The sequence below is a fragment of the Falco peregrinus genome, chromosome 12, assembly GCF_023634155.1.
Source record: "Falco peregrinus isolate bFalPer1 chromosome 12, bFalPer1.pri, whole genome shotgun sequence".
In the NCBI taxonomy this organism is placed as follows: domain Eukaryota; kingdom Metazoa; phylum Chordata; class Aves; order Falconiformes; family Falconidae; genus Falco; species Falco peregrinus.
Window position 1 is genome coordinate 29,256,355 of NC_073732.1, and position 26,891 is coordinate 29,283,245.

The window sequence follows — 26,891 nt, forward strand, 5'->3', positions numbered from 1 at the left end:
GCAGACAAACCCTAATAAAACATCGCAGTAGACAACACCAGCTGGTTGAAAGAGCCATACATCTGCATTATTTAAGTTACACCCACTGAATTCTTGGCTTGAGTACCCAGAATTTCAATTAAAAACCCCAGAAAAGCACCTGCTGTCCCCCCAGCCCTGCTGATCGGGCACTCTGCTGTGTGCTCCCTGCTGGCCAGGTGGCTCCTGCTCTCCACAGGATTTATTTCCAGCAGAATGGGACACTCATCCAGGCAGCTGTCAAGAACAGACATCATCTGCAGCGCAAGCACTCCAGCACATCGTTTTCCCAAACAGCCTGAAGATTGTGTTTCACTGGGTGTTATCATATTGAAACAGCAAACTTCACCACATGCAGGGAAGCAAAATTAGGAAAAATATCACTACCATCATACTTTTATGCTTTAGTCCTTAAAAACTGCTGAAACAGGTTTCTAATTCAATTGAAGCAGCTCTCTGCACTACACTGATTTTTTTTTTTTAAAATGGGATATATCTGCTCAAGTACTGTAGAAAAAGCCCCTCTCCTGTCTTCCCCTCCCAGCCTCTCCACATGGGAGCCAGAGGGCTCACCGTCAGACAGGGTCATGCCAGTATCCCACCTCTCAGGTCGGGCTCAGGCAGGAGCTCAGTGACCACCGAGGTGACCAGGACAGCAGCCCCCGGGGGCCAATGGTGTGGGCTGCAGCTTGGCTCCGGGCAGGGCAAGCTGGCTGATGGAGAACAAACCCAGTGACCGGCTCAGCTGCATTTTTTAGAAAACCATAAAGAAAAAAAAAGTCCTGTCTGGGTAGGCTGATGAAGGAGAAAAAAAAAACCAACCAAACACAAATGGGTGCTCATGATCTCATTTCAATTTTCAGAACAGTAATCCATCAGATCACTCTCCTCAAACAGACGTATTGGACAGAACCCTTCACCACGGAGAAGCTCCAGGGGGGAGCAGGACAGATGTGTGGGTCTCCCCCAGGAGGCACCGAACACCCACCGTGGGGGGATCCTGGCACCTGGCACCTGCCAGGGTGGCACCCAGGCTGCCCCAGCAGCTCGGGGAGGGGGTTGCACGTGCTAAGGACTCGAGGGCCGTTTCTGTACTTGTTAAATCCCAAAAGGGCTGTGGGCTGGCATATTTTCAGAATATCTCAGTGAGGATTTGCTGCCCCTCGCCAAACAGACACGGCCGCGACGGAGCAGCGAGGCCGCCTGCTCTCCAAACACATCAGGCACCACCGAGCGCAGAGGCAGCGTGAGACTTCAGCACAGCCTGCTGATGTTCTACAGGCACCATCCTTCCCGGCACCTCTGCTTTCCCTGCACAGATGATGTTACAGCGTTCCAAGACAGCTCCCCGCAGAAGAACTCCTCTTGCCTCCCCTCCCGGCAAAGCCGGGCCAGGAGCAGGTGGCTTGTGCCAGGAATTAAATTCCTCTGCAGGGAGGCTCCAGCCTGCAGGTCCCCGGGACGCTCCGAGCAAGCGGCTGCTGCTGGCGGAGCTGCCCCGGGAGGAATACTCTCCCTGCTCTCTCGGCTGCCCGCAGGACCGTTCAAATAAGACCTTAAAAAAACAAAACCAAAAAAAACCCCCACAACCAAAAGCCACCAGCAAAGGCACCTTCAAAACCATGGGTGTTAATGTGCAAACTGATGCTAAGCTGATGTTACAGCCATTAATAAGATCTGGAGTTGGTGTTTTCATGCCATTCAGCTCCATTTTACAAGGAATTATTTCCCGTTCCCTCGACATTTTGTGTCCAAAAGCCCCATGGAACTGGAGGCACTTTTACCAAAATTTGCATGAAGAAAGTTTAAAGTCACCGAAAATGTCTTTGGGAATAACATGCAAACGTGCTCAGCAGCAAGTATGGCTGCTACACCACCTACACCACAGACTTCTCCTTGGACCTCACAGCACAGCTTCTCGGACATTTAGGCACCCGACAGACCACACACATGGTTAGCCCAGCAAAACCAAATTCTTGAAGATATATTGCAACTTGCCACAGGGTGACTAAATACATTGTTGGCAGTTTCATAATGACCTCCCTAAAATGCTCAAAGTTAATTAGAAGAAGATAAGACAAAATCAACCTGGAAGCCAGAGAGGCACTGAAAATAATTTGCTTTCATATCAGGAAGAGGTTATTTCCCTGTGACAGAACTACAAACATGAACCTCAAAAGACAGCTTTGCTTAGGGTAGCCGATATCTAAATCCTCCCCTCAAATATACTCAAATATATAAATTTTGAAATCACAGCAGAAACCAGAATTTTTCCACACACCATAAAGAAAAAAGTTCTTTTAGGATGATAAAAGTACTTCCTCTCCACTCAAAAATATATTGTTAGATATAAAATTATGGCAATCGATCCTCACATATAAGCTTTTTAAATTCAGGCATTTGTAGAAGTACACTGTAACAGGATAATGTTTGTTTTTACTGGCTGCTGCTTACCCTGGAGAAATCACCAGCCATTGTGCGCCTTCAGAAGGAGGATTTCCTCTAGTAAACCTGTCAGTGAAAAACAATCAGGCATCCTGATAGCTTTATTTGGTTAGAAGAATGGTAAACTCATGAAGTGCCAACAGCTATTCAGTACAAGAAGATTAGATGTGAGCAGCCAGGGCTCATCATTTCAAGTAATGTCGATTTGAGACTTTCCATTAGCTGATTAGAGGAAATAAGATGCCGGGGTTGTTTTTATTGTTAAAAGACCGGGGGGGGGGGGGGGGAGCCGGGGAAGGGAAAGTAAAAATTTTTTTTAAGCTAGCTTCCATGAGCTACCATTACAAGGATGGAGAAAGCACGTCTGAGCCAAGCCATTTGCGGGACCGGCAGAGGACAGGGGTGCGGCATGGCGCACCCCCCGCGCACGCGTCCTCCCTGGGAGCCTGCGGCGCGCTGACTCCCGCCTGCTCTCAGGTCACATTTGCTGTTCGTGCTTTCGTTTACATGGGATATTTCTTAGTATTTGTGCTTGTAAACCAGCTCTACAGAACAGCATTTTTGCACATCACCTCCCATTTGCTACATCTACAGAAGTGTATATTATGAGGAAAGTGAGACCTTACAGGAGCATATTGATTAGAACGAACATCTGAAGTATACATCAGGGACCTGGTGCTGGAAAAGCAGGAGGAAGGAATATACCGTATCAAAGTACTCTTATTTCTAATTTCATACTAAATTTAATACCAATATGCTTATTAAAGTGGTATTTTCCACTGCAAGGCATGCAAGTGCATAGTTTTATACCGAAAATTCTAAACTTCTCTAAAAAACCTTTAATAGCTTCCCAATGCTTTGCATGCAGCCACATGATTTGCAGTGTAGAATTCTATTAAATCCCTTTGAAAATATCTCAGCCAATCACTATTAATCATATATGAGATGACTAAGCAGTAATCTGATAAGTTGGATATGGTGCCATTACATGTTAATATTCTTTATGCAAAAAAAACCAACCATCAGAGAAGAAACCAATGCCCAGTGTTATTGATTGGCAGTACAGTAACCACACAAGGAAAGCTCGAAGCAGCAGTCCAGAGGAACCAGTGCTATTAGCATGTAACTATAATTCATTGATGCAAATTCAGGCCTGTGCTGGTCTCATCACAAATTTCACCTGCTGTGTTCCTACAAAAGTTTGGCATCGGTTTCCATTGAAGCCCTGTTGACCATTGCCAAGGCCCCTGCACATGCCCCGCACAGACACGTGTTTTGCCTGTGCCTGGTGCCCAGCAGCCTGGGCAGTGCCAAGCTCTCAGCACCAAGGATCCCCGGGCCCTTCTGGGGTGGGAGATGAGATTGGGACTTTTTTTTTTTTTTTTGGTCAGTCAAGACCTCCATTAAACCAGACTTTTGCTTTACCTGTTGAACTGTCTTTATCTCAGCCCACGAGTTTTCTCACTTTTGCTGTTCTCATTCTCTCTCCCATCCAGCCGTGGGGAGCAGGCGAGCAGCTGGGGGGGTTGCACTGCTGCCGGGTGCAACCACATCACACAGGCAGGAATATTGCTCACACTCACCTGTTAACAAGAGTATTTTCAGCCAGGGGTCTCTAGCTCGGTACTATTTCTCGGTTTTGCTTTAGAATTTCATCACCTGCAAATGCAGTTTGTTGAAGGCAATGATGAATTTTCCTGCTTCCTGACCTCGTCGTCAGACAAGCCCAGCAGCCCCCGTTCACGTGCTGCTGGCTTCTCCCACCCACAACAAGCACAAAAGGACATTGCGTGGGTCGGTCCAGAGCGCGAGCCAACGGAACGGGTGCTGCGCCCACCCTTCCCGGCCAGCTCACCTCTGACGCGTGGCGGGCACTGCTAGCCATGCTGAGCCATGCCGAGCCGTGCCGGGAGCTCCCCTCCCGCACCCCCCCTCGCAGAAGCAGCCCCTTGCTCCAGATCAGGGAAAGTGCCATCTGGAAGAAAAAAGGCAAGCGTTGAGCTTCAGAGCACACTGAACATCATTCGCCCCCCGCTCGAATGAATCAGTCTAAATATTTAAATGTTTGTGAATGAAGCATTCTAAATGTAGTTAAAATATTCTAAATTTAATCTAATCTAAATATTTCACGGTACAGATTATTTTTTTAAAGCGACTCCTCAGAGTCAGAGTAAATCCATGGAAATGAATACTCCTTTCTACCCGCTTTCCCTGTATCCATGAGAGTGCCTTCCCAAGAAGCCATCGTCTCACGGCCGCTCAGTTCAGGAGACAGATTCTTACACTACAGACACCCCTTCCCTAGAGCTTTTTTTCCAGCCTCTTGTACCCCTGGCCCCGGCCCCAGGCCTGCCGAGGGCTTGCTGGGGCTGGGGAGGGGGGCTCGCAGCACCTGGCACACCGCCTGGCACGGGCATCACCACTCACACAGTGGCCAGAGGCGAGGAGGCCCAGAACAGCCGGGAGGCAGCTGGTGCCGGGAGAGCCACAGGCAAGGCCAGCAAGGGCACTGCTGCTCCCGCGGCCAGCGCTTCCTTCAGCCTGTGCAGTCACACAACACGTACACAACAAAGCACACTTTACTTGTCATCTTCTCGGATACTTGCTGAGATATGCTGCAATAAGCAAAAGCCAATGTTTTAAAATAAGCCAATGACACATGACTAAGGAAAAGAAAGGTCAATAGCCAAGGATGTTCTTAATCAATGTCAGATGACAAATCATGGAAGAGCCAATACATTAATAGGTCAATACTTAATTTACTGATTTGGGCATTTGTGTTCCGTTTGGAGCATTTGCAGCCAAAACGCGCTTGAGCACAGTTTTACACCTGAGACTTGCATCCTGCACACAAGAAACTTTTCTTCTGCCGGTACTACCCAGGCACTATTTTGCCCAGTGCTCTTCTAACAGAGGCAAAGGAAGACACCAGAACATCCTGAAAATATCTTGATATATAAAATTTTTTTATTGTCAAATTCACATTGTCATCAAACCCCAGAGAAGCATCTTTGATGCCAGCTCACACTACGGCAGTTTCTGGAGTCACTTCAGTGTGCCATAACCGTGGTTTCCCCTTGCAGCCGCTCCATGCCAGCATCCCCCTCCCCATAACAGCCCGTTATTTTATGTGCTGGCACAGCCAGTGTCCCCGGCCAGCGCGGTTATGTCTAGCACTGCCAAGCACCGTCTCCAGCCCTGGGCAGCCTGGCTGCCCGCTGCCGCTCTGCAAAGCAGTCCTGTGCCTTCAGTGCAGTGGCAGCGCCGCAGCCACGGTGCCCTGCCACACGGCCCATGCCGAGCCTGGCTGCACTGGGGCAGCCCCAAGCTGTGTTTTCCCAAATGCCATCAGTCATGCTGCCGCGGGGCTGCCCAGCATCTGGCAAAGTCACGGCCTGGCAGAGGGTGGGGTTAGCTGTTCTATGGCATCTACATCTTGGGTGGAATAAATCCCTAAAGTCTTAGTTTATGTTAAATACTACAATAAAATGCTACATAAAGAAACAACAGGTTTCAGCATCTTATTCTGCGGGGGGGTGGGGGTGGGGGTGGGGCGGGGGGAAGCCCCATCTCTTCAACAAATACTCACACTCTCTTTTCTTCCTAAATTAAGAGTGGAGAAGTCTGTACTGAACAAAAACTTACAAGTTGAAGTCATCCTCACCTGTATTACAAAGGGTTATAATTTTCAAAGAAAAAAAGTACTTTAGGTGCCTTTTCAACATAACTCACTATTACATCTTTTACATCCCCCAAGGCTGCACTTACACAGCCACTTCAGCTTCTCCATCTCCCAGAAGCAGCCAAGTAATTAGCACATAATTGATCTCTTTGCTGAACCTCAGTGTTTTTTTATTGTCAATCCCTATAACTCAAACCTTGTTCCTAAGAGTTACAGTCATTTCTAGCTTCAGCTTTCCCAGCTCTCCACATCACAAGTGGGCAGCATTATTGGAGTTAGCAGGTTAACGATCTGGATGTGTCATTAGAGAACATTAAAGAATGGTTTCTGTTCTGTTGATATGAGATAATAACAGAGGACATAAGCAAAATTTAGATTACCTTGTTGTTACATTGATTTTTTTCGGGGACCATTGCAAGCAGAGGCCAAGCACTCCATCCAGGGGCTTTTCCTTCATCTCTCCCTTGCGCAGCGTGGGAACTTTGGCACACAGCTGGACTGCCCTCCTGCATGGCAGAAACACACACTGCTGCCACCGCAACCCCACTGCCACCGCAACCCTGCTGCCTCCAGCCTGCTTCAGGGCCCACAGCGCTCTCAGCCTAATCAAAGGTTTATACAAGGCAAGCACAGAGTAGGCAGAATCAAGAGAAAAGCCCCAAAGCAAATCCCGCCAGCCAGCCAGCTTACAGAGAAGTGTCTGCATCTGCATGTTTCTCCACCAACAGAGACGTTAACAGTGACCAACAGTTTTCAGTGGTTTTTCAGCCCTTCCTAAGGGTGATTACCTTCCCACTTACTCACGTTATACTCATCAGTTACGTTGATAGCTCCTGTGGTTAGATACAGAGGCAGAAAATACAGTGTTTGAACTGTATTGAACTGCTGCAGGGCCTAACCAGTAATGCTCTTCCTCACCACCACTCCTCTTGCCAGCCTGGCGCAGGAGCATCCTGGCAGGGAGCGGCTCTACTAACCCCACACTGCTGCGGTACCCCGGGCAGGGACATGACGCTGGGCAGGGACCTGACGCCAGGCTCCTTAGCCTGGCACATGTGGGAGCGGGGAGAGTGGCAGAGCCAAATCCCCATCTTGGGCTGGGACGGACAGATGGCACATGTGCCAGAACAGCATTTCTGATGCTCCTCACTGGAGTTCAGGGGCTGGAAGGTATGGGTTACCCAGCAGGGGCCATCAGCCTCCAGTCCTCTTCATATACAGCAAAGCCATTTCGTTTAAAGTTGGTTAATGTTTTGATGTAGCATTGGAAGACTAAGGCCTTTAGGATTTCCATCACATTTGCCTCAGGACAATATTAAGGAGAGGATGCCTTTTGAAGGAACAGCCTGAACTATCATGCAGGACTAACGCAGCAAAGTCTTGACTCATCCAGCAATGTGCATCTGCAGAAGACCGTGGGCACTGTATGCCTGCCCCACCTTTGCTCCCATGTGTCACAGAAGGTATCTTAGCAAAGACCGGTTCAGCTTCACATCACTGCACAAGCTCCCGATATATATTTCCATTGCTAGATAAACCAAACCAGGCCGCTTTGTTTCTCTACAGTAATTCCTGTTTCCATCTGATGGTTCATACCACAGCCCAATGACATATAACATGCTCATACGAGCTTTGCTTACACAGATCATCTAACAAGGCTTTCCCAAGAAATGCCACAGTCAGCAGTAAAATTTTCTGCTGCACTTCATTACTTAGCTTAAAAAAAGACATTTGAGGAATGTAATCTCTTTCTTACCTTTTCAGCTAGCTCTTTCTTCACACATACCTGGCACAGCACCCAGGGTACCCCCTACCCGCAGCTTGCGGGCAGCACTCTGGCTCCTATGTAACCCCTGCTCAGCTGCCGTGCCCTGGCTGATGGAGAGCCCAGGGCTCCTGGGGCAGCTGGGATTTATCCCCTCCTCCAGCTCATCAGTGCTGCTGGCCACCCCCAGCCCCCCAGGTGTGGGACCCTGCCCCGCACCTCACCACCTGGCCCGGGGGCTGGGAGCCGGGCTGCCTGAATAGGAAAGAAGGGATCAAGCTGACAGCAGCGGGGAGATGTTTTCTGCTTCTCAACAGCATCACCCAGACAAAGCAGGTCTCCAGGAAGGAAAAAGAATTACTAAGAGCAAGCCTTACAGTAGCTGAGAAAGCAGAACTCCAAAAGTCAGCCTGCAAGCTGACTTCCATCCCGCAGCTCTGGCCTGACTACATCAGCAAGTGAAGGGAGAGTGCAGGAATGGGCGAAGTGAGTCAAAAGCAGAAGTTAAATGTTTGGCTTCACTTACGTGGATCACAATCAAGATAAGTATGGAAAATTAAGAGAAGTCTAACAGCCACCTTGCCTGTGACATCAGACACCTGCAATGCCCTCTCCTGGGGGCGTTTGTGCATTTAGGGCAGGCCCTTGTGTTGCTGATCATTTGCTATAGAGCTGCTTTGAACAAACACGTAAAAATGTAATCATGTAAGCCTGTGTTGTACTGCACACTTCAGGTGCTGCTCATAGACCTTAGGGGTGCTGCTGAGGTGACAACATTTAGGCAAAGAATGGAGTGCATTTGGCTGGCTTACAGGCTCTTAAAGAATTAAGCTCCCGCTGGGCTTCAGGAATTTAGCTTAAATATTTTTAGAAAGTGGAAACCAAACCGAAAACAGCAGAAGTCAGCTGACAATATCTCTGTCGCTGCCTGCATTAGTAGTTAAAAATCCGAGGCCATCCAGCTGCAGGAGGCGCGGTGGCCAGAGTACACTGGTGTGCCCCCTCACGCGGAGGGGTGCCAGTGGGCAGCGGGGTGAGCCCGGGGGTCCTGCACTCACACCACAGCTGAGCTCGTGTCCAGCTTTCAGGACTTCTGACCCTGCAGGCAGCTTTACCTGGCACAGCGCTAAATCTACAGCCGCTGCAGCAGCCTGTGGGCAATCCTGTTCTTCTGCAAAGACATTCATATAAATGATCATTAAAATAACGCAGAGCAGAAGCTGCTTGGGCATAGGGCACTGCTGGAGAGCTGGTGGGGAAAGGAGCAGGGCTCCTGTCTGTGATGCAGGCATGCGAGTGGCAGCACTGCTGGGGCAGTGGCAGGGCAAAGGGCACTGGGCACAAAGGCAAATCCTGGAAATTCCCTCTAAATGGAAAAAACACCGTAGGACACTTTATGTACTCCGAGCTGCAGAGGAACTAAGCTTTGCTTGCATTTTGAATGAACTAAAAAATGCATGGATGCATTTTTCAGGCCACTGCTCTGACAGGCGGGTTCAGGGCCAGTCATGATTCCCTTCAACAGGCGGGTCCTGCTCCCGCAGCTCCTTCCCCTAAAACCAGGCATCTCCTGGAAAGCGATTCTTCCTCTTTCAGGCTGACACATCAGGTGCCTAAAAACAGTGGTTAAAAGTAGCCCAATGTCTTGGCTTCTGCATTCGACTGGGAAAGCAGCTGGCTGGGCCCAGGGCACAGCTCAGCACCGGCAGAGCCGAGGGCACCCAGCGCAGCAACGAGCCCCCTGGCTGTACCCAGCACTGCCCATCGCAAGGAACATTTATTTTTAGATCACTTACCACCACTAAAACATACTTGGACTGTTTTCAGTCTGACTCACAGTCGAATTCCTGTTTTGGAGGCCGGTTTTCTGTCCCCACCCAAAATGAGGGAAGGACGAAACCAAAAACCCCAGCTGGACCAAGACCAAAGCCTGGCACCCACAGATCCAGCCCATGCTGGTGCGGCATCCCAAGTGGGGCAGAGGGTGGCTCGGGGGCAGCCGGGCTCTTGGGCCAGCAGTGACGGGGCATGGTGCGGCTCTCCCCATGGAGGGCTCACGGCCACAGCTCACAGCACGTACCCTGCGCGCGGCTCAGCCCAGCCTTGGTGAAGCCTCAGGAGAGGCTGTGCTCAGGGCGATCATTTCAATTTGCCTGTGTAATGCTCAGGAGCGGTGTAAGTAGAACAAAGCAGAGAGGAGCACGGTATGTGTAAGTTTAACATAGAGCTTTTTATCTTCACAGTACCTGGGACGTACAAAACGAAGCCAGAAGCCTGCGAGGCGTCACAGGGCTGGAAGCCCCGTGAGAGCCAGGGCCGGGAGCAGCACCAGTACCTTGGGGCGGGTTTTACAGGTTTATACATTTCACCTGTGAAGCGAGAAACAGCCAACCCATGGAGGGCCTGGAGACCTGCCCCCTGGAAGCCAAGCAGGCAACCTGCTGAGTGCCTGGGCAGGGCAAAACCCAGCCCACTGGGGTGGCAGCTGTTTTGGAAAGAAACTTCCATGGTTTTCTAGCTGGACACTACAGACTATTTAACTTTGAGGTAACTTCTGTAAGGAATCCCTTTTTATCACATTTTTGCTATCTTTAATTGCAAGGCCAGAAGCGCCACAGTAAAATGTGTAATGATCAGAATTTTCACCAACCAGTTTGGGTAACTGGAAGCAGATGGGGATTTTAGAGACCACCACTAAACAGAGGGGACAAATCTGGATTATCCCAGAAGGTGAAAGGGGCCAGAGCCCAGCAGGTCTCCACAGCAGCCAGGGTGCCTGGGTCCTGCCTGGGAGCCCCCAAGCTGAACAGGGCAGCTTTTATGGAGCCTTAAGAGAAGAGAAGGGGGGGCGGGGGGGGTGCTGCCCCCATGCTGGGCCTGGCTCAGCAGAAGCACGTGCAGAGCTCCGAGCCTTGGGGCACATGCAGAAGGTTTCTTACCCTGTGGCTTTCTGTTGTACCTGCCGTGTAACATCACCATCACCATCGCTCCCCGCTCCCACGGCCGTGACGGGAGCAATGTGGGGTAGGGAGGCCCTCTGCTAAATTTTCCTTCTAGAAGGAGCTAGTCTATACTGCTTGTTCTTTATAATTTGTTGTCTTCTTCCATTCTGAACAGATTTGTTCTAAAACTTAATTGTATAATTAACATGGATTTTTATTTTGGCTATATACATCTATTTTCTGTCTAACTCTTCATCTAGAGTGAAACCACTCGCCTGTCACAGTTACTGCAGGTACACAGGTCTGACCTCATGGCTGCTGGCTTTGAGCAGGAGGTTGGATTAGCTGATGTCCTGTGGTCCCTTCTACTCTGAGTTATCCTATGACCTGATGATATTATGCATTTTTATATTATTAAATAGGAAATATTTCCTAGGATTAAACAACAGCTCATCTTACAATAAATGGCCAATAAAATCTAAGTTCTTCTTCCTGCATCTCAGGTGGCCCACAAGGTCAACTGCTGGAGTTCAGCACCTGTAGCGTGCACATTAAAAGAGGGAAACACTGAAAATGACAATATGAGACACAAACCAACTGTCACCACTGTGGAATTTTGGCAAAAATACGTGAAACTGGAAATAATATCTGCCATGAGAAATCTCAGGTGATGTTGGTGTTGCCTACCACCTGGATCTGTCAGCGCCACAACCTGTATAGTAGTTAGTGCTGTGAAAGGTGGGTTTCAAAAGCATCGGGATTTCTAATCTGGAGTCTCAAACTGGTTTCGACAGGGTTTGTAAAGGCAAATATGACGGGCTGCTGGTTCTATCGCAGCTGAGGCACCTGCTCTTCAGACAGGCTGGAGGTGACCTGTGCCGGGCTGGAGCACGCAGCAGAGCCCACTCAGCGCTGGGGAGAGCAGCCACCCAGGAGGATGCTGGCGCCAGGGCTTGTGTCCTCTTGGGGAAGGAAGCGGGCGCTCAGGGTGCCGTTTGCTTAGTCAGGGCATGCAAATATTTCTGGTTTCCTGTTCAGCGGCTCCACTCGTTTGTGGGCACCGCAGGCGGGTTTCAGGCTGGGCTGCGGGACACGGTCTGGAGGGGCAGCGCGGGGCACCCCTCGGCCCTTAGACTCCGCCTGCCGCAGCGGTGCTCACCCCTGTGCCCCCTTAGCAGCCTGATGCTGCCACTTGGTGCCAAATTGCCAACGTGGTGGGGGTTTTGAGTATTTTTCTTGCAGTTTAATTGCATGGAAACCAAAAAGTAACGGCTGCCAGCCTGTCCTTGCTTAAGTGAGAGCTATTGCAGTCTTTCAGAATGTCAGCTAAATGAATTAATAACCAATTTTCTAAATAGCTAGCCTCTGTCTTTTAAAATGTTGTGTGCTGTGATATGATCAGTACACACACTAGAGAAATAATAGCACTGCTATTATAAAAAAAACAGTTGATGTAACGTATGGGAGATCTGTTACGTAGTGCTGGCCTCTCAGATGCACAGGCACTAGTTTCTAACTTTGCACCCTTTTTATGATGGATATATAGTATATATTAACAGAAAGAGTATATATTTAGAGATGATGATTACTTGCTAGATACCAAGCCACGTTGGTAAATGCAACACCAGCGTATACACAGGGAAGTATCCTTAGTGACTCAATGCACTTAAGGAGCAGATGACCCTGCTCACCTCAATGGACACAGCAAAACAAATCATTGAACATATTAATCTAAGAACTGTCACTACACATTGTTTATGAAGAAACATCACCTCCTGGCCATCAATGACCAGGAGGTGGGATGCCACATGCTGTACAGATGCATCTCTGGTGGGGAGAGGGCAGTGACATCTGCCACGTCCATGGCTCCAGCCCTGTCACGGGGCTTGGACTGGCCCCATCCCTGCTGCCTGGGAAGGCAGCAGAGACGGACCCTGCCCAGATGTTGGTGGGACCAGAGCCATTGCTGGGCCAGCAGCACTTCCTCTTCCAGCAAACCCAGCCCCAAGGGGAATCGCTGCTGGTGTGTGCTGATGGGAAAACCAGACCTTGCTTTGATAACACTGTGACAGGACCATGTCCTCGTGCCTCAGCTGTGGTGCCCGTCTTGGAGCACCCTGTGCCCACCCACGGGCAGGAACGAGCCAGGATGAGATTCAGGCAGGGCCAGCTGCGTCCCGCCCCGCCCCCCCTCCCCCCCAAGCCTCTCTGAAGGGGCACAGATGTGCTTTCTTACATCATTAAAAGTAGGCTGTGGCTTACCATTTCAGATTCATGCAGGCCTAATTAAATAGATACTTTAAAATTACCAGTGTGGGTGCTCCCAGGGAAGCTGCGTGTCTTCATCTGCCCTTCTGCACGCACAGCTGCTGGGGGAGGCTGGGCTGCCAACGCTACATTGAGCTAAGTATTGCACAAGCTGTTTTCTGGAAAGTGGCAGCTTATGGATCTTTTGCCTTCTTCCTGCCTGCCTGCCTTCTGCATGGGACCTGGCCAAGCGCCTGGCAGCCCCTTCCCTTCGGTTCCCCACTCGCAGCCATGATGCAGATGCTGAACTGGCATTTGCACAACTGGGCGTGCTGCCGTTTCACCACCTAGCACACATGGCCATCACGTGCAGGAAAAAAGGGATGGCTAGTATCACAAAACTGCCCCTTGACATCAAGTGGTGAAGAAAGACATTTCCGTACCCTGTGAAGACAGTGGCAGTCACCAGAAGAGAAACACTACTACCAAGAAGGAAGGGCATGTGGCAGACTGCCCACATGGGCATGGCTCTGACAGGGCTGGGGGCACCAGAAGCCGTGGCAAGCCCCTTGCCAAGGAACCACCTACCTAAAGCCAGGAACGCTGTGCGGGTTACAAATCGAACCAAGCGTGGTATTCCAGCATTAACAATATTGACCACTTCATTATACTGACCTCACGAGTAACTCTGCCAGGTGAACAGGAAACAGAAGTTGCAATCAATGGCGTTGTGGAACCGTAGGCATTGCATTTGGTTTGGCACATTCCTATAACACACATAAGAAATCAGGCTAAACAGATAGTGGGGTTGTGTTGAAAATGCAAAATTTCCCTTTTCGCATTCTCTCTCAGGTCCAAGATGGATGGCAGCGGTGAAAGCAGATACAGTCAGTCAGATATAGAAGCTGACAACCACAAATCTCTAATGCAGAAAAAAATATTAAATTCAAACAGCACATGCATGGCCTTTCCACTTCTGCTATAGGATTACATATGCATTTAAAAAAACAAAACCCACCAGTTCCTCTTGTGCCCCACACAAGCCATTCACAAGAAAAAGAAGCCACTGAGCTGATACAGGAAAGCCACAAATACCTTTAGAAAATCCACATTCCTTTGAAAAGTCCTGTTCTGTCCACTGCAAAAGGCAAAGGTGAGCCTACGTTCCCTGGAAGAAAATTATTTCGGTGTGTTAGACTCCAACTTTAAAAAGCGAATATTCAACCTGCTTTTGGAAATTCTGCTCTTGGCTTCTCGTATTGGGATGAACATGCGCAACGTCACACCCAGCTGAATAACTGCCTCTTGGTGCTACCTACAATCATCCTTACAAAACCAGGAGGCATTTAAAATGGAAATTCAAGCACAGCCTTATCTGTCCCAGGCCATGCTGCCGTAACACGCATGATGGATCTTTTTTCCACCACTGACAGAGTGATTTAGCAAGTTACAAAGCAAAAAGAGAAGAAAATCAGGATTTATGTACATTTCCTTCCAGTCAAGACTCTGGTTAGCGCTCCCTGGGCACCCCTCTCCCCATCACCACAGCCTGGCTGCCGCCTCCAGCCCCCAGCCAGTGGCTTTGGCCAGGAGCATCGCTGGGGGGGGACAGGACTGCCCCCACCCCAGCAAACCCCTCGGGGAGCGGTGCTGGAGACATTCGTGCAATGTAACAGCAAAATCCTTCCCACAGCATCCCCCCGAGTTTGGGGGCATCCCCAAAGGCGCCTGGGTGTAGCACCCAGCACATGTCACAGCCACCCCAGAGGGACACAGGCACGGGTGCTTGTGCGAGACGCTCACAGCGGGAAGCAACTACTTTATTCCTCCAGTTGAGCCAAATGGGTGCTTTTGCTCACAGACTTTTAGGGTGCTACTGCTAACAGGAAAAAGGCAGAGGCAGTGGCTCCATGGACATTAAAGAGAAGAAGCAGCACATAAACTAAAACACTCAACACAAAGCCAGCTTTTTTTATTATTACTTTTTTAAAACAGTACGCAGAGTTTCTTATCAGACAGATGGGTATAAAGCTATTGCAGATGACCACCACATCAGAAAGCAGAACTGAAGCTGTCTCTGATGAGACACGATGGGTGGTCCTTTCCCCCTGCTGCCCTGGGGAGCAGTGAGCCCCCGGGGGCTCCTTCATCACCATGGGGCTGCCAGCAAGGGAGGGGGGGCTGCCTGCACCCTGCCCAGCACGCCCTGGTGCTCTCCGCAAGCCCTTCCCCAGCCCAAGCTCATACCAGCTTACTGCTTCATCAGTCTCTTTGCCCTCTCTATTTGAGGTCAGGTCAGTCAATTGGGGAGTAAGTTCTGCTGTTGCAACGATTCCGCGGGGACATTAGGTAGGGAACTGGTTTCTTGTTAGCTCCTGTTTCATTATTGGAACTGTTAATGAAGTACAAACTCTGAGGTCCAAATTCTGCTTCAAGCTATACATTCTGCTCGTACTTATAGATAATTGCATTAGTTAAGTAAATCTATACTTTGAAAAGTGGCTGTGAAAATGGCAGTATGAGCTTGCATAGCTGTCTCAGCGATGTTCAAAGGCAAATCTCTGTTAAGAACTGAAATGACAGATTTTCTTGTTTTTACTCCTGCAAACTGAGTCTAGCTTTAATATTGAAGCACGAAAGAACTGTCTGCACACACACACATCTTCACTGTCTCAGTGGTTCCATGAAATGCTTGTAAGACCAGCGGCCAAACGTTACAGCTTTCTGCACTCCTTGCACGCGTTACAAATGCAAACAGCAACCCAGCCACGGCCTCCCCTCTGAAACACCGACGAAGCTCTCCACCTGGCTGTTTGCACACCCGCCTTTTTGCCGCTTCCAAGGTGCCAGCCCTCACCAAATCAGCGAGGTAAATCTCCCAGGAGATGTGGGGTTTGCAAACACTTACAACAAAGGAGGCTCAGCTTGCTTTGTGCTGAACATGTGAATTAGTGCCCCTGGCAGTTTTTCCAAGCCTAGGTCCAGCCCAGCATCAAGTTATGGATCACAAAGGAACCATCTGAGAGCAGCGTATTTTCCCTCTGAGAACTACCATGATGATCTCTTATTTTCAATATTAACATGCCACAGGGCATCCTGCTATGAGAGCAGAGTTTCCTGCTGTACTGTTGTACAGGGAGCATCTCTTCTGGTTTGCTGGAAGCAGGTCAGCAGGAGGAGGTCTCCTGTACGGTAAGGTAACAAGAGCATTTAGAGGAACACAATTAGCTCATGCATATTCCATAGCATAAAGTTATCTAAAAAGATGGCACTGTGCATCGGCAAATGGCTTCCCTAAGCCGGTTTCCTCCCCACCATCTCCCACTACGAGAAGTCTCCTTATTCATTCATTTGCCTGTGGCTGTGCATCTGCTCAAGAGCTGCCTTATTTTTGCCATCAGCATCTCTCTGAAGTGGTCACCCATTAAGAAATAAAAAACGGGATTAATGGCACTGTTTAAAAACGCAATAGGTCTTGTGATGGTATAAATGGTGTTGATGATGCCCTGCATGCACACAGAGATGTTCAAGGCTGGTATTCGGGAAGCCAGTCGGACATTGCGCATTATGTGATAGGGAGTAAAGAGCACAGAGAAGATCACCACCGTGAGGATGACTAAATTGAGAGGTTTTTCAAGTGTCAGGAGAGAACTGAGTTGCTCACTCCTGTCTTTAAGAAAAAGAACCATCTTCACATAGAAGCAGCACATGATCAAGAGAGGGATGAGGAACCCAAAGACAGTCAGGAACATGCTATAGATGAGGCTTTTCATGGGGTGTCCAGAACTTGCATAATCAAGACACTTGTAATTATTGGCAAGCGTTACAGGCTCCAGGAAATATATCAATGGCAACAGTTCCAGTACCACCCCGATCCATATGGCAACAGACACAATAAGGGCAGTCTTCCTCTTCTGTAGAAAATGGTCTCTGAAAGGGTGTTTTATGAGCATGTATCGGTCAATACTGATAGCGGTGAGGAAAAGGATGCTGCTATACAGGTTCACATGCAGCAGGAATCTGTTGCTGTGGCACAAGATGTTCTCCTTTGCCCACTGATGTCTGGAGTAGCTGTTCACAAGTACTGGAAGAGTACACAGAAATAGTAAATCTGACAGTGATAAATTTAACAGGTAGATGTTGCCACTTTTCCAGTTTTTCAGGCAGAAAATATAGCCAAACACAACAATGGTGTTTCCAATGAAGCCTAAAATGAACTCAAGGCTGTACATGGTGGAAAGATAATATTTTTTGAGGACTCCGTTCATCAGCAAACAGGAATCTGTCTCATTCACAGCCTGGAAAGTCAACAGGGAAAAAAAATAAACATCAAAAATTAGCAAAAGATCATTGCATGGCTATTTCTATACTGTTGCTGTAATAGATGAATCTGGCGTGCAGTTTCCTTACAGCTAACACAGTAAGTAGATACTCAAACTCAGAGAATACCTCTCATGCACACATGATTTCTACTTTCAGCTGTTGACCAGAGTTACTGAGCAAGATGAAAACTTGCATGAGCAAAAACCTGCGTGAGGAGTTTGAAGTAAGAGCAGGACCTGAAGCACCTGCCATGACATGCTGTTTGGCAGTACCAGAGGCTGGGAAAGTGAAACATGCCTGTCACCGCTTTGTCACAGCTCTTACTAGAAGTCATCTGCCTACCTGTTACCCAACTCCGGTCCCATGGTCCCTTCACTCATCACTAAAGCAGAAGTCCCCTGTCAAGACTGATAAAGGATGAACTCATTAGCAGCCATACAGCCACGCTCTGACAGCATTACTCAGAATTCATTAAGTCAGGAGAGGAATTAATCGAACCATTTCGTCATGCACTTTGTAGGGTTTTGCTGGTAACTCGGTACCAGGATTGCGTGTAAAGCATTGTCAAGATGAAGCACGTATCCTGTGCATCACAGCAGATGTGCTGGAGCACTTCTGAGCCATTCCTGCATACACAGGGCCTTTCTGCTCCTGGGGTTTTATAAGTTGCTCCTGTTTTCTATAAAAAGCCCTCCCAAGAAGGGAGGGTTCAGTTACGACTGAGACCTCGTTAACATGAAAGCGTGTGCCATCCAGGGGACAGTCCAGTCAAGATCAGGACAAAATGCCTGCAAAGCCAAATTCACAAACTTTAATTCACTTTTCTTACTAACTTCCCACAAAACGAGAACACTGTGTACGATTTACTCAGCCACAGCTTGTCCCTTCGGCTAAATCCATGCCCGTGCCCGACGGAGCACCCCACACCCAGCCCCATGGAGCAGCCACTCTCTACCGGGATGACGGTGGGTGCCAGGCTGGCAAACACATAGCTGCAGCTGCAGCAGTGCTACCAGCACCACTGCCAGCCCTCCTGCCCCGCTGTCTTGTTTGCTCCTTGGCTCCGAACAAAGAGCTTCCCCTTTTGGCCTGGAAGTAAGTAGCACAACCAATATTCTTTAAGGAGAAGAGCTTTCTAGGAAGCTGCACCAAGCATGAGTTTGCCAGAGGAGAATTTTTGCTTTATTCCTGAAGCTTGTTAAAAAAAAATGCTTTCATGCTACAGGGAAAGAAATAAGAGTAGGAGCTCAAGTGCTCGCTCCTCTCCCTCCTCAGGCAGACATGCATGTACACCCACCTGCAGGGGAACTGCAAGATAAAGCTTTTAGCGAGAGCCTTTGGTCAAAATATCAGCAGAACAATTAGAAAGCAGGGGAGAACAAAGCGTTAGAAAAAGGGGATATAGATTAAAACTGAACTCAAACTAAGTCTAAGGTCTGAAAAAGCAGCAATGTGACTGCCACAAAAACTGCTAAGGACAGTCTCCACAAATGACGTGAGAGGTTTAGGTTTCCAAAACTGCTCTGGTGTCTAGAATTTGTTAATAGGTCTCTGCCCTTAAAGCACTGTATCTTATTTTAAAGATAGATCATGAGACAGAATAAAATACAGCATATACAAAACTTCATAAAGTTGTACCCAGCAAATACCTACACTTGTACCGCGTACAGCCGGAGGCAAATGTTACACAGCCATGAGAGCTCACCCTGGTCAGAATAACCTCACCCGCAGCACCTAGCCTAACCCTGGCTGCTCAGGCTCTCAAGAAGAAACTCAACACTAGTGAGACTTTAATTGTGGAAAACACTGCATTAGCATTAGTGCTTTAAAAACAAATAATAATTTAAAAATTACTGTATTGACAGATACATCGATTTAGGTAGTTGTTAGAAAAAGACTGATGAATCTATTTTAAAGAAGGCAGTCAGGGTAGAACAGTTAAGGGTTCATCCAGAGACAGCCCAGCTAGAGGAAGAGCAGAGTTGCCCCGAGAGCTGCGGGCTGAGCACCAGCTCGCCAGGCACAAGGACACCTTACCATGGCCAGGCCCGCGTGCTGCCCCTCCATGCCTCTGCCTCATGGACCCGCCGCACCGCACCACGCCGCCTTTTAAACCGGTTTGCATGTGGCTCAGTCACGCCTGAGTCAGGGCGAAGGCACTGTCTGTTTGGCTGCGCGGGGCGGGGGGCAGCTGTCATGGGAGGAAGGTGCCACATGATGTGCCCAGCCCCGGGGAGAAGCAAACAAGCACTTCCCCTTTGCAGAGCCGTGTTTAGGAACTGCCCGGGGAGGACAGGAGGGCTGCAGCCACGCTCCGCACCATGGGGAGCCCACAGCCAGCGCCTGCCTGGCACTGGGCTCCGATAACCACCTCTTGTGGAACGGTCCCATGTGGGTGACACGCAGAGCCCACAGCGAGCGCAGGGCTGCCAGGGCAAAGCGCTTACCTTGTGCGGGCTGCAGCGGCCGGCGAGGCAGAGAGCCCGGCACTGCTCCCCGGGGGGTGAGGCGGAGTGGGTACTGCTCTCCATTCCACCTTGCAAGAGATCCCGGAGGCTCCAGGAGGGCAAAGCTGGTGGCTTGAGCCCCGACCACACACCATCTTCCCCAGCCACAGAACAGCCTCTCCTGTGACACTCGGAGACCAACGCAAGAGATACAGCAGCTCAGTGGCACTCTATAGCTAGCAAGCCAATTCAAACAACTTATCTTAATTATATTAAACAGAGCACTGAAGAAAAGCACTTCGCTTTCATATAGTAATGCATTTCAATGCTTCAAAGCTTGCCGGTTTATTCATTGTTGCCATATAATGTAATTATCTGTTTAACTTTCAGGATAAATGTTGCTAAAATGACAGCTCCACCCCAACCAGCACACCCAAACCAGTTGATATCAGCACAAAAACTGTTTCTTGCTTTCAAACAATACAGTGGCATTATACAAAAATGGTTAATTATACAGAAGTTGTTTCTGAATTTTACCAGCCCAATGAAATCATAATTTTAAAAAGGTAGATCAGAAAACAAACAGATGTTGAAACTGCCCACTAGTTTAGCAGTGCTGTGGGCCATGTCGATGCTTCCCATGGAGCAGCTCTGGTTTTGTGAGAGCTGAGAGCTCTGACAGCTAAACTCAACAAAACATGCAAAACCAACTAAAGGAATAACCAAGGGTTTCCATTATGCCTGAAATAAGTCTTTTAGGTTTGCAGATCTTTTGCCACAGCTACAGGAGGGATTTTGGTTTCCTAACTGTGATCAGCAGTAACTTGGCCTGAGCTTTAACAGGGCAACAAGTTCCATGTCTGTGTCCAGTGGGGAGACAGCTACCAAGGTACACAGAACTGTATGGAAACTGAAGGCAGCAACCACTTCATTTCTGTACCAGTATCACAATACGTGCCATAAAAAATCCAAAATGGAATGGAATGGGCACTGATAATGTGAAGCAAGTCATCATACGTGATTGGTGATGGAAGTTCATGGCAGATGAAGCACTGTGACACAACTGAATACGTGTGTGCAGAAAGCTCACAGTAAATGAGCCACTAAAATGAGATGTCCTTCAACGGCCAAGTAAAGCCTAAGTAAAGGTAAGACATTACATTAACCCATCATTTTAGAGCGCTACTTTATGTCAGTAATGATTTTTAAGGAAAACGAACAAATTAACTGATTATAAATCACCACAGCTTTCACACAACTGTATTACAAACCTTGGATTCTTTCAAGGAGGCCTGGTAGGTTACACCGGGGAGTGATGCTTGAAGCCCTGGATGAAGGGCATCTAGTAGTCACAGTATATCTGGATTTTCAAAAAGCCTTTGATGAGGTTCCACCTACACAGATTCATGAAGAAATCCGTTTACTCTGTGGGTTTTCCTCGGTAAGTCCTGGAAACCCCCGTCGGCACCAATTCCACCCCCTAACCCGCTCCTATGAACACACAAGTCCTGGGGCGTGTGCCGGTGTGCCCAGCACACTGTGGCACTTAACAACCCCAAAATGGTGCTTACAGTCATTTTGGATCTTCCTTCTCTGGAATCAGCTGCCACCGACAGGTGGGAGGGGAGCCAGGCTGGCGCCAGCCAGCCACGCTGGCTGCCGGGGACTACGGTGGGGCACGGCAGGGGTGGGAGGTCAGCCGGTGGGCTTCAGCCCTACCTTCATTCTGTGAGAAAGGTTCAGATCCAGTTTCTTTGTCAAATGAATCAAAACTTCTGCTTTTATAATAGTCACAGAATTCTTACCATGATATTTTTTACGTACTGTATTTTAATATTATGATTAGATATAACAAGATCGCTAATAATTCACACTTCATGTGAACAATTGCCAACATGTACATAAGTGCCAACACATACATGATGCCTCATGGCGCATCACTGACTCACCTGAGCGCTGAGAAGAGCCAGCCCCACCGGCCCTCTGGGGACTCGTGAGCTCTTCCAATAAGCACACACGCAATGGTACGTTACTGGGAGCTAGATTATTCCTGTTTCACTCCTAGCAAATGCTGCTCCCCATACAGGTTCAGAGACAAATGCAAAACACAATGATTAGAATTCTCCCTGCAGCTTTTTTTATTTACACAATTTCTGGTACTTTCTAGGCACATCATGAATGGTCGCTCAGAACAAACTGGAAGCATTCAAAGCAATCAAATGAAGTTAGGTAGCATTATGCTAAAGTACACCTCATGCAGTTCAATGATAATTAAAGGCTGTTTCTTTTTCCTCCTATAAAAACAATGAAAAACAACCAAATTTTGGCTCAGAGGAAAGGATGGTGAGCAGACAGCAATGTGTTTTTGCAACTTTTTTTCCCCTCTTGGCTCCATCTCCTCTACTGACTTGTTGCTCAAGACAGAAGTTTGGACCTCTTCAAAATACCGAGGCCAACTCCTACAACATGCATTGGAAGAGCAAAGGTGCTTTTGGAACAGATGGATCTCCTGTGCTCTTGGTCCTGTGCCTGCCCCAAAGACCACGGCAGTGACCAGCTGTGGGACAGCCACATGCCAGGGTAACTACTGCTCCTGAACATATGTTACTGGGAAGCAATAACCCCCACAGAGTGCTTTTCTCTCAAAACACTACACACCTATCATCCCTGTGTGAGATTAGTTTCCAGCTGCCTGCATCCTTGATGGACCGTTTATTTACAAATGAATTCATAAGCAACTGATGGTCTTTTCTGACACACCAGGCTTTAGGAAAGCACCAACATTCCTATTCAGTTCTCTGCTCCAGGTTGTGGTAGATGCTTATTTTATTAAAAAACAACTACATGCAAACAACCGTCCACAGCATCCAATAAAACCAACATCTACAGTGAAAATAGCATTGTGTGGTCAGAATTACCGGGGTGCATGCTTTGCCTTTCCAGAGCACCTGAGACCTGTGTTTGCCAGATAAGGTCTCCAGCACAAGTAATAAAGAAACTTTAATTACACCATGTTGACACACCTCGCAAGTCTCTAAACACTTGGGAAGCTGGTGAGGTTTTCCAGTCTTTGACTGAAAGGCGGAGGGATTTACTTTTCAAAACAAATTGTGCTTGTGAAAGATGTTGCTCTGCTTGGCAGCAGCTCACAGAGTCACACTGCGCCCCGTGGGGTTGACTTGGGAAACCTGTTGCTCTCCATATCTGCTAACTGAGCCTTCAATCACACAGGGGGGTTTAAAGGGTGTTTTGAGGAATACAAGGTCTCTCATCTATAGCTATGTTGAAAGAACAAGTTAATACAAGTTGCAAAGTCAGCACTGGGGCATTTACATTTGCTATGCAAGTCTAACCTTCCAGAACAGATTTCGGATCAGAAGTGAGAAGACACAATTATGGGACGGGAGCACACCAGAGAGGCAGGGGTGGAAAGCACAGTTGCTCTGAGGGTGCATTAAAAGCCAGGTGAGCAGGACAGCAAGTGCCTGCAGGCAAGCTGCGGCATCCCATGGGGAGCCTTCATGCAGCAGCGAGCATCCCTGGAGTGCGTCAGCAGCGCAGGGATGGAGGAAACAGGAGCAGCAGGAAGCGGCCTCAGCCACTGCACACAATTTGCTGGTCCTGGGTACATGCCCATAGGGACTCATCAGGAGGGAAATCCATCCCAGACCTGGGAACCCTCATTCCCACAGCACTCCAGTTACACGCTTTTTTGTTACACACAACTGCTTTTTCAAGGAACGCAGCCAGAAGTCTCTTCACTGAGAAACACCCTAATGCAGCCACCGTCTGTTCAAACAGCCCCTAACAACCACAGAACTTCTTTGCGCTGTTTTGATAGATGTCTATAGTATTTCTCAAGCAAGCTGTTGAAACTGTGCCACCCAGATTTAATCCTGCAGCTCCCAGGCAATATGAAGCAAGTTTGCAAAAAAATAGGCATTTAGGCTGGGAGACAAGGGCAGGCTATGGCTGTAAATTAATGCATTGCTGTTAAATTCATTGGGTGCTTTAGCAACGTGCAGGCTTTAAAGAAGAAATGCAACTGAGTCAGGCACGTTTGTTGTCATTAAATACCCATTAGTCAATTTACATTAGACTGAGGCCTATTAAACAAGTAATGCATATTTAATGATTTTTTTATAACGCATTTGCATTTGACTGATTGGAATGAGTCATTACGGTTGACCTTGAGTGAGGTGCGGTGCCCTTCCTGAGGAGCCTTTTGAACAGGGGATGTGTAGCTCCACCCAGGGTTCGCCCCTGTGAGCAAAATGGAACATGGGAATGTTCTTTTAGGTTATCAATTTTTGCTAGGAGAAATTAGTTACACCTTGCCCTGGCCACTGTGAACCGGTAGAGGAGCACTTTGCAGCGACAGCAGCAGCACAAACAGGTCAGCAGCACCCACCGCTGCTGCACACCAGCCCAGACAGCACTGGGCAGAGTCTGTACAGCTGGTTACCATAAATGCTGTTTCTGCTCTTGGTACAAAGAAAGGACAGAATCAAATATTTACTTTTTTTTATCTGTGGCTTGCTTACATTAGCCCGACAGTACCCGATTTCCCTGTGCTCCAGAATAAATACGCCCCATCTCTCCCCTCCTTAAGTCCCCAAGCCAAAGCCATTGTGTTTAGACTCTGGTGTTTGTTCATCAGCTCACTCCCAGAAAAAACATCTGTGCTTTCCACGCCTCTAGCTCTCTCCGAGGAAGGGCCCACAGCACTTCCCACCCCAACTGATCTGTTAACTAGGGACATCCATAGGGTGCCTCGGGTATTTGAGGCGCTAAAAGCAGCACACACCCCGGCAGCCTCACTTCAGCCCCCCCGCCGTGTTCCCCCTGAAGGCACGTGGCAGCAGGACCCCGGCTCCAGGCTGAGCTCGGCTGGTGCCCTGCGGCTGAACATCCCCCTCAGCTGACCCCCAGGGACAGGAGCCAGGGGACAAGCGGGCGCTGAGGGGCCATTGCCCCCACAAGCACGAGGAGCTGCCACCGACAGCAGCATGGCATTTCAGTAGCTGCGCTACCACTTTCCAGCTGCAGGCTGGGACAGACCCTCGGAAGCCCCCAGCCTGGGGCCAAGCTCTTGGCTCAGCTCCTCCTGCTGCAGCAGCCTCAGAGAAATCTCCCACCCTCCAACAGCTCCCGCAGCTCGGCTGGGCAGGCTCACCGGTAAGGAATACCCAGACCAAATGGTCCCCGCAGCAGCTGCTGCCAGGCCAGCCAGGCACCCCGCAGTGTGCTGGGAGCAGTGGGCAGCGCCAGGCACCCCAGCGCTGGCTGTGCCACTGGGCCCAGGGCTCCTGCCCCGCCTGAGCCTGCAAAGCCGAGAGAAGACGGAACCGCTTTAGGGGTTCAGCTTTAAGGGGAGCCTGTGCAACTGCTTCTATGAAGCGCTTAGTGAAAACAGTGAATATGCTGAGCAGCACCAGTGCGACTGGGCCTTAAACTGGATTTGTCAACAGGGAATAGCTTAATCAACAGTTCCAAAAAAATACTAGAAACAAACCCTATTTGCCAAGTTGTGGGGTTTGGGGGTGTTTTTGGTTTGTTGGTGTGTTGGGTTTTTTTTGAACTAGTACAGTACTTCAACAAAAAGTTACAGACTCTTAAAAAAAAACTGGTAATGGGGGAAACCCTAACTGGAGGTGACTATCTCTGCCTCCACTCACTCACAAGTGGGAATTCCATTTTCCCTGCATACTTCTACCACTGCATCCGTTTTATACATGCCTCTTCCCCCATCAGGCTGCTCCTGTCTAAGGCACACCGTGATAATGGGCAAGGCTGAGCTTTGCCTTTTACTATCAAACACCAAATTTCACTTCGGTTTCTACCGGGAGATGGAACAAAGCCTTCCCTTGGGGGGGCTTTTACTGTTTTCTGCTCTGGATAAACACGTTGCTTGCTGCAGCTTCAGCCTCTCCTGTCAGGGACACTGACGTTGCAATTTTCTCAGTCTCATTTTGTGCCTTACCAAGCATTTCAACTCAAAAAGTCTATTTTTGGAACCTAATCAAAAGCATATACAGTCCAATCAATCATGAATCCATATTTAGGTGCTGGTGGTTAAAAGACATTTACCTCTTGTTCCAAGCAGAGCCCTGTAAGAACATGCAGGGGGCGCTTGGTTACACTGTTAGCATTTTTGCTTAGAAGGTAAGTTTTGCTACTACCTTACAGGCATAAAACGTTTCTAAAGGTAAGAAAGATCATATCTCCATGTGTCTTTCACCCTGTTCCTCTCACTGCCAGTATCTCCACTGCTTTATCTCCTCCAGTCCTAGCCAGATTGTCCACTATTTTAAGCATTTGCCCTTCAGGCATGGCTTCACCTCCTCTTTCACCACCTCCCCAGGCTCTCCTCTCAGCCACAAGCATCCCACCAGCAAGCCTGCCTTCCCTTGCCAAGCCCTTCCTAAAGCCTTCCATGGGTATTTGTCTGAAGAAATGGGGGAAATGGCAGGACCCACACCCAAAGCCCTCCCTGAGCTCTGTCCCACCGTGCTATGCCTGTGTCGGGGCAGCACAAGAGGGGCCAGCAGCCCTGCCGGGGGTGCCATGGCAGCAGGTAGCCATGCCCTTCAGACAGACCCTCACCATGGCTCTCATGGCACCAGGTACTCCCTGTGTCCCTGCCGCAGCCGATGCCCACTCTGTGACAGAGGCAATGCCGTGTCCATGGCACCATAGACAAGGAGGGTGCCCCAGGCTGGCTCCCACTGGGCTGGCATGCTCTACGCCAGCACAGGCAGAGGCTCCCGTGGTGCTTTTAGGCCACCCAGGCTGCCCTGGCCAGTATGTGCCCAGCTTTTCTGTCCGCTGGGAACAACCACCATCGTCCTGCTTGTCTTGATGGTCCTTGTGACCAACTGAGTGATGGGCGAGCTCTCCCCAGCATCCAGACTAGTGCCACTTCATCAGCGATGCCCCGGTGCCCCCAAGGCAGGTCAAGCTCTACTAAGTGTTCACATTAACGGTAACAGCAGAAGTAAAACAGCGTCTCCCTGTGCTTG

General features: G+C 49.0%; 2 protein-coding genes across 3 annotated transcripts in view; both read right to left on the minus strand.

The window, feature by feature from the left end:
* Positions 1-26,891, minus strand: part of LOC101924933 (arylacetamide deacetylase) — a 74,434-nt gene that overhangs the window by 37,642 nt on the left and 9,901 nt on the right. The gene's annotated exons all lie outside the window — the stretch shown is intronic.
* SUCNR1 (succinate receptor 1) lies at positions 15,051-26,848 on the minus strand. Of its 2 annotated transcripts, none has more exons than XM_027781449.2 (2): positions 19,870-26,848; positions 15,051-17,397 (listed from the first exon to the last, which is right to left on the minus strand). In XM_027781449.2, the coding sequence occupies exons 1-2, from the start codon at positions 19,951-19,953 to the stop codon at positions 16,447-16,449; spliced, it is 1,035 nt and encodes a 344-aa protein (XP_027637250.2). In that variant the 5' UTR covers positions 19,954-26,848; the 3' UTR covers positions 15,051-16,446. The 2 variants fall into 2 exon arrangements, with proteins under 2 accessions (XP_027637250.2, XP_027637251.2); XM_027781450.2 differs by lacking the exon at positions 19,870-26,848 and adding an exon at positions 19,460-19,597.

What these genes read in the sequence shown, in the direction of transcription:
- SUCNR1 (XM_027781449.2), bottom strand. Translation starts at nt 19,953, where the DNA reads ATGGAGAGCAGTACCCACTCCGCCTCACCCCCCGGGGAGCAGTGCCGG. An exon ending in GCCGCTGCAGCCCGCACAAG is followed by an intron (nt 17,398 to 19,869) that starts GTAAGCGCTTTG and finishes TTGACTTTCCAG; the next exon opens with GCTGTGAATGAGACAGATTC.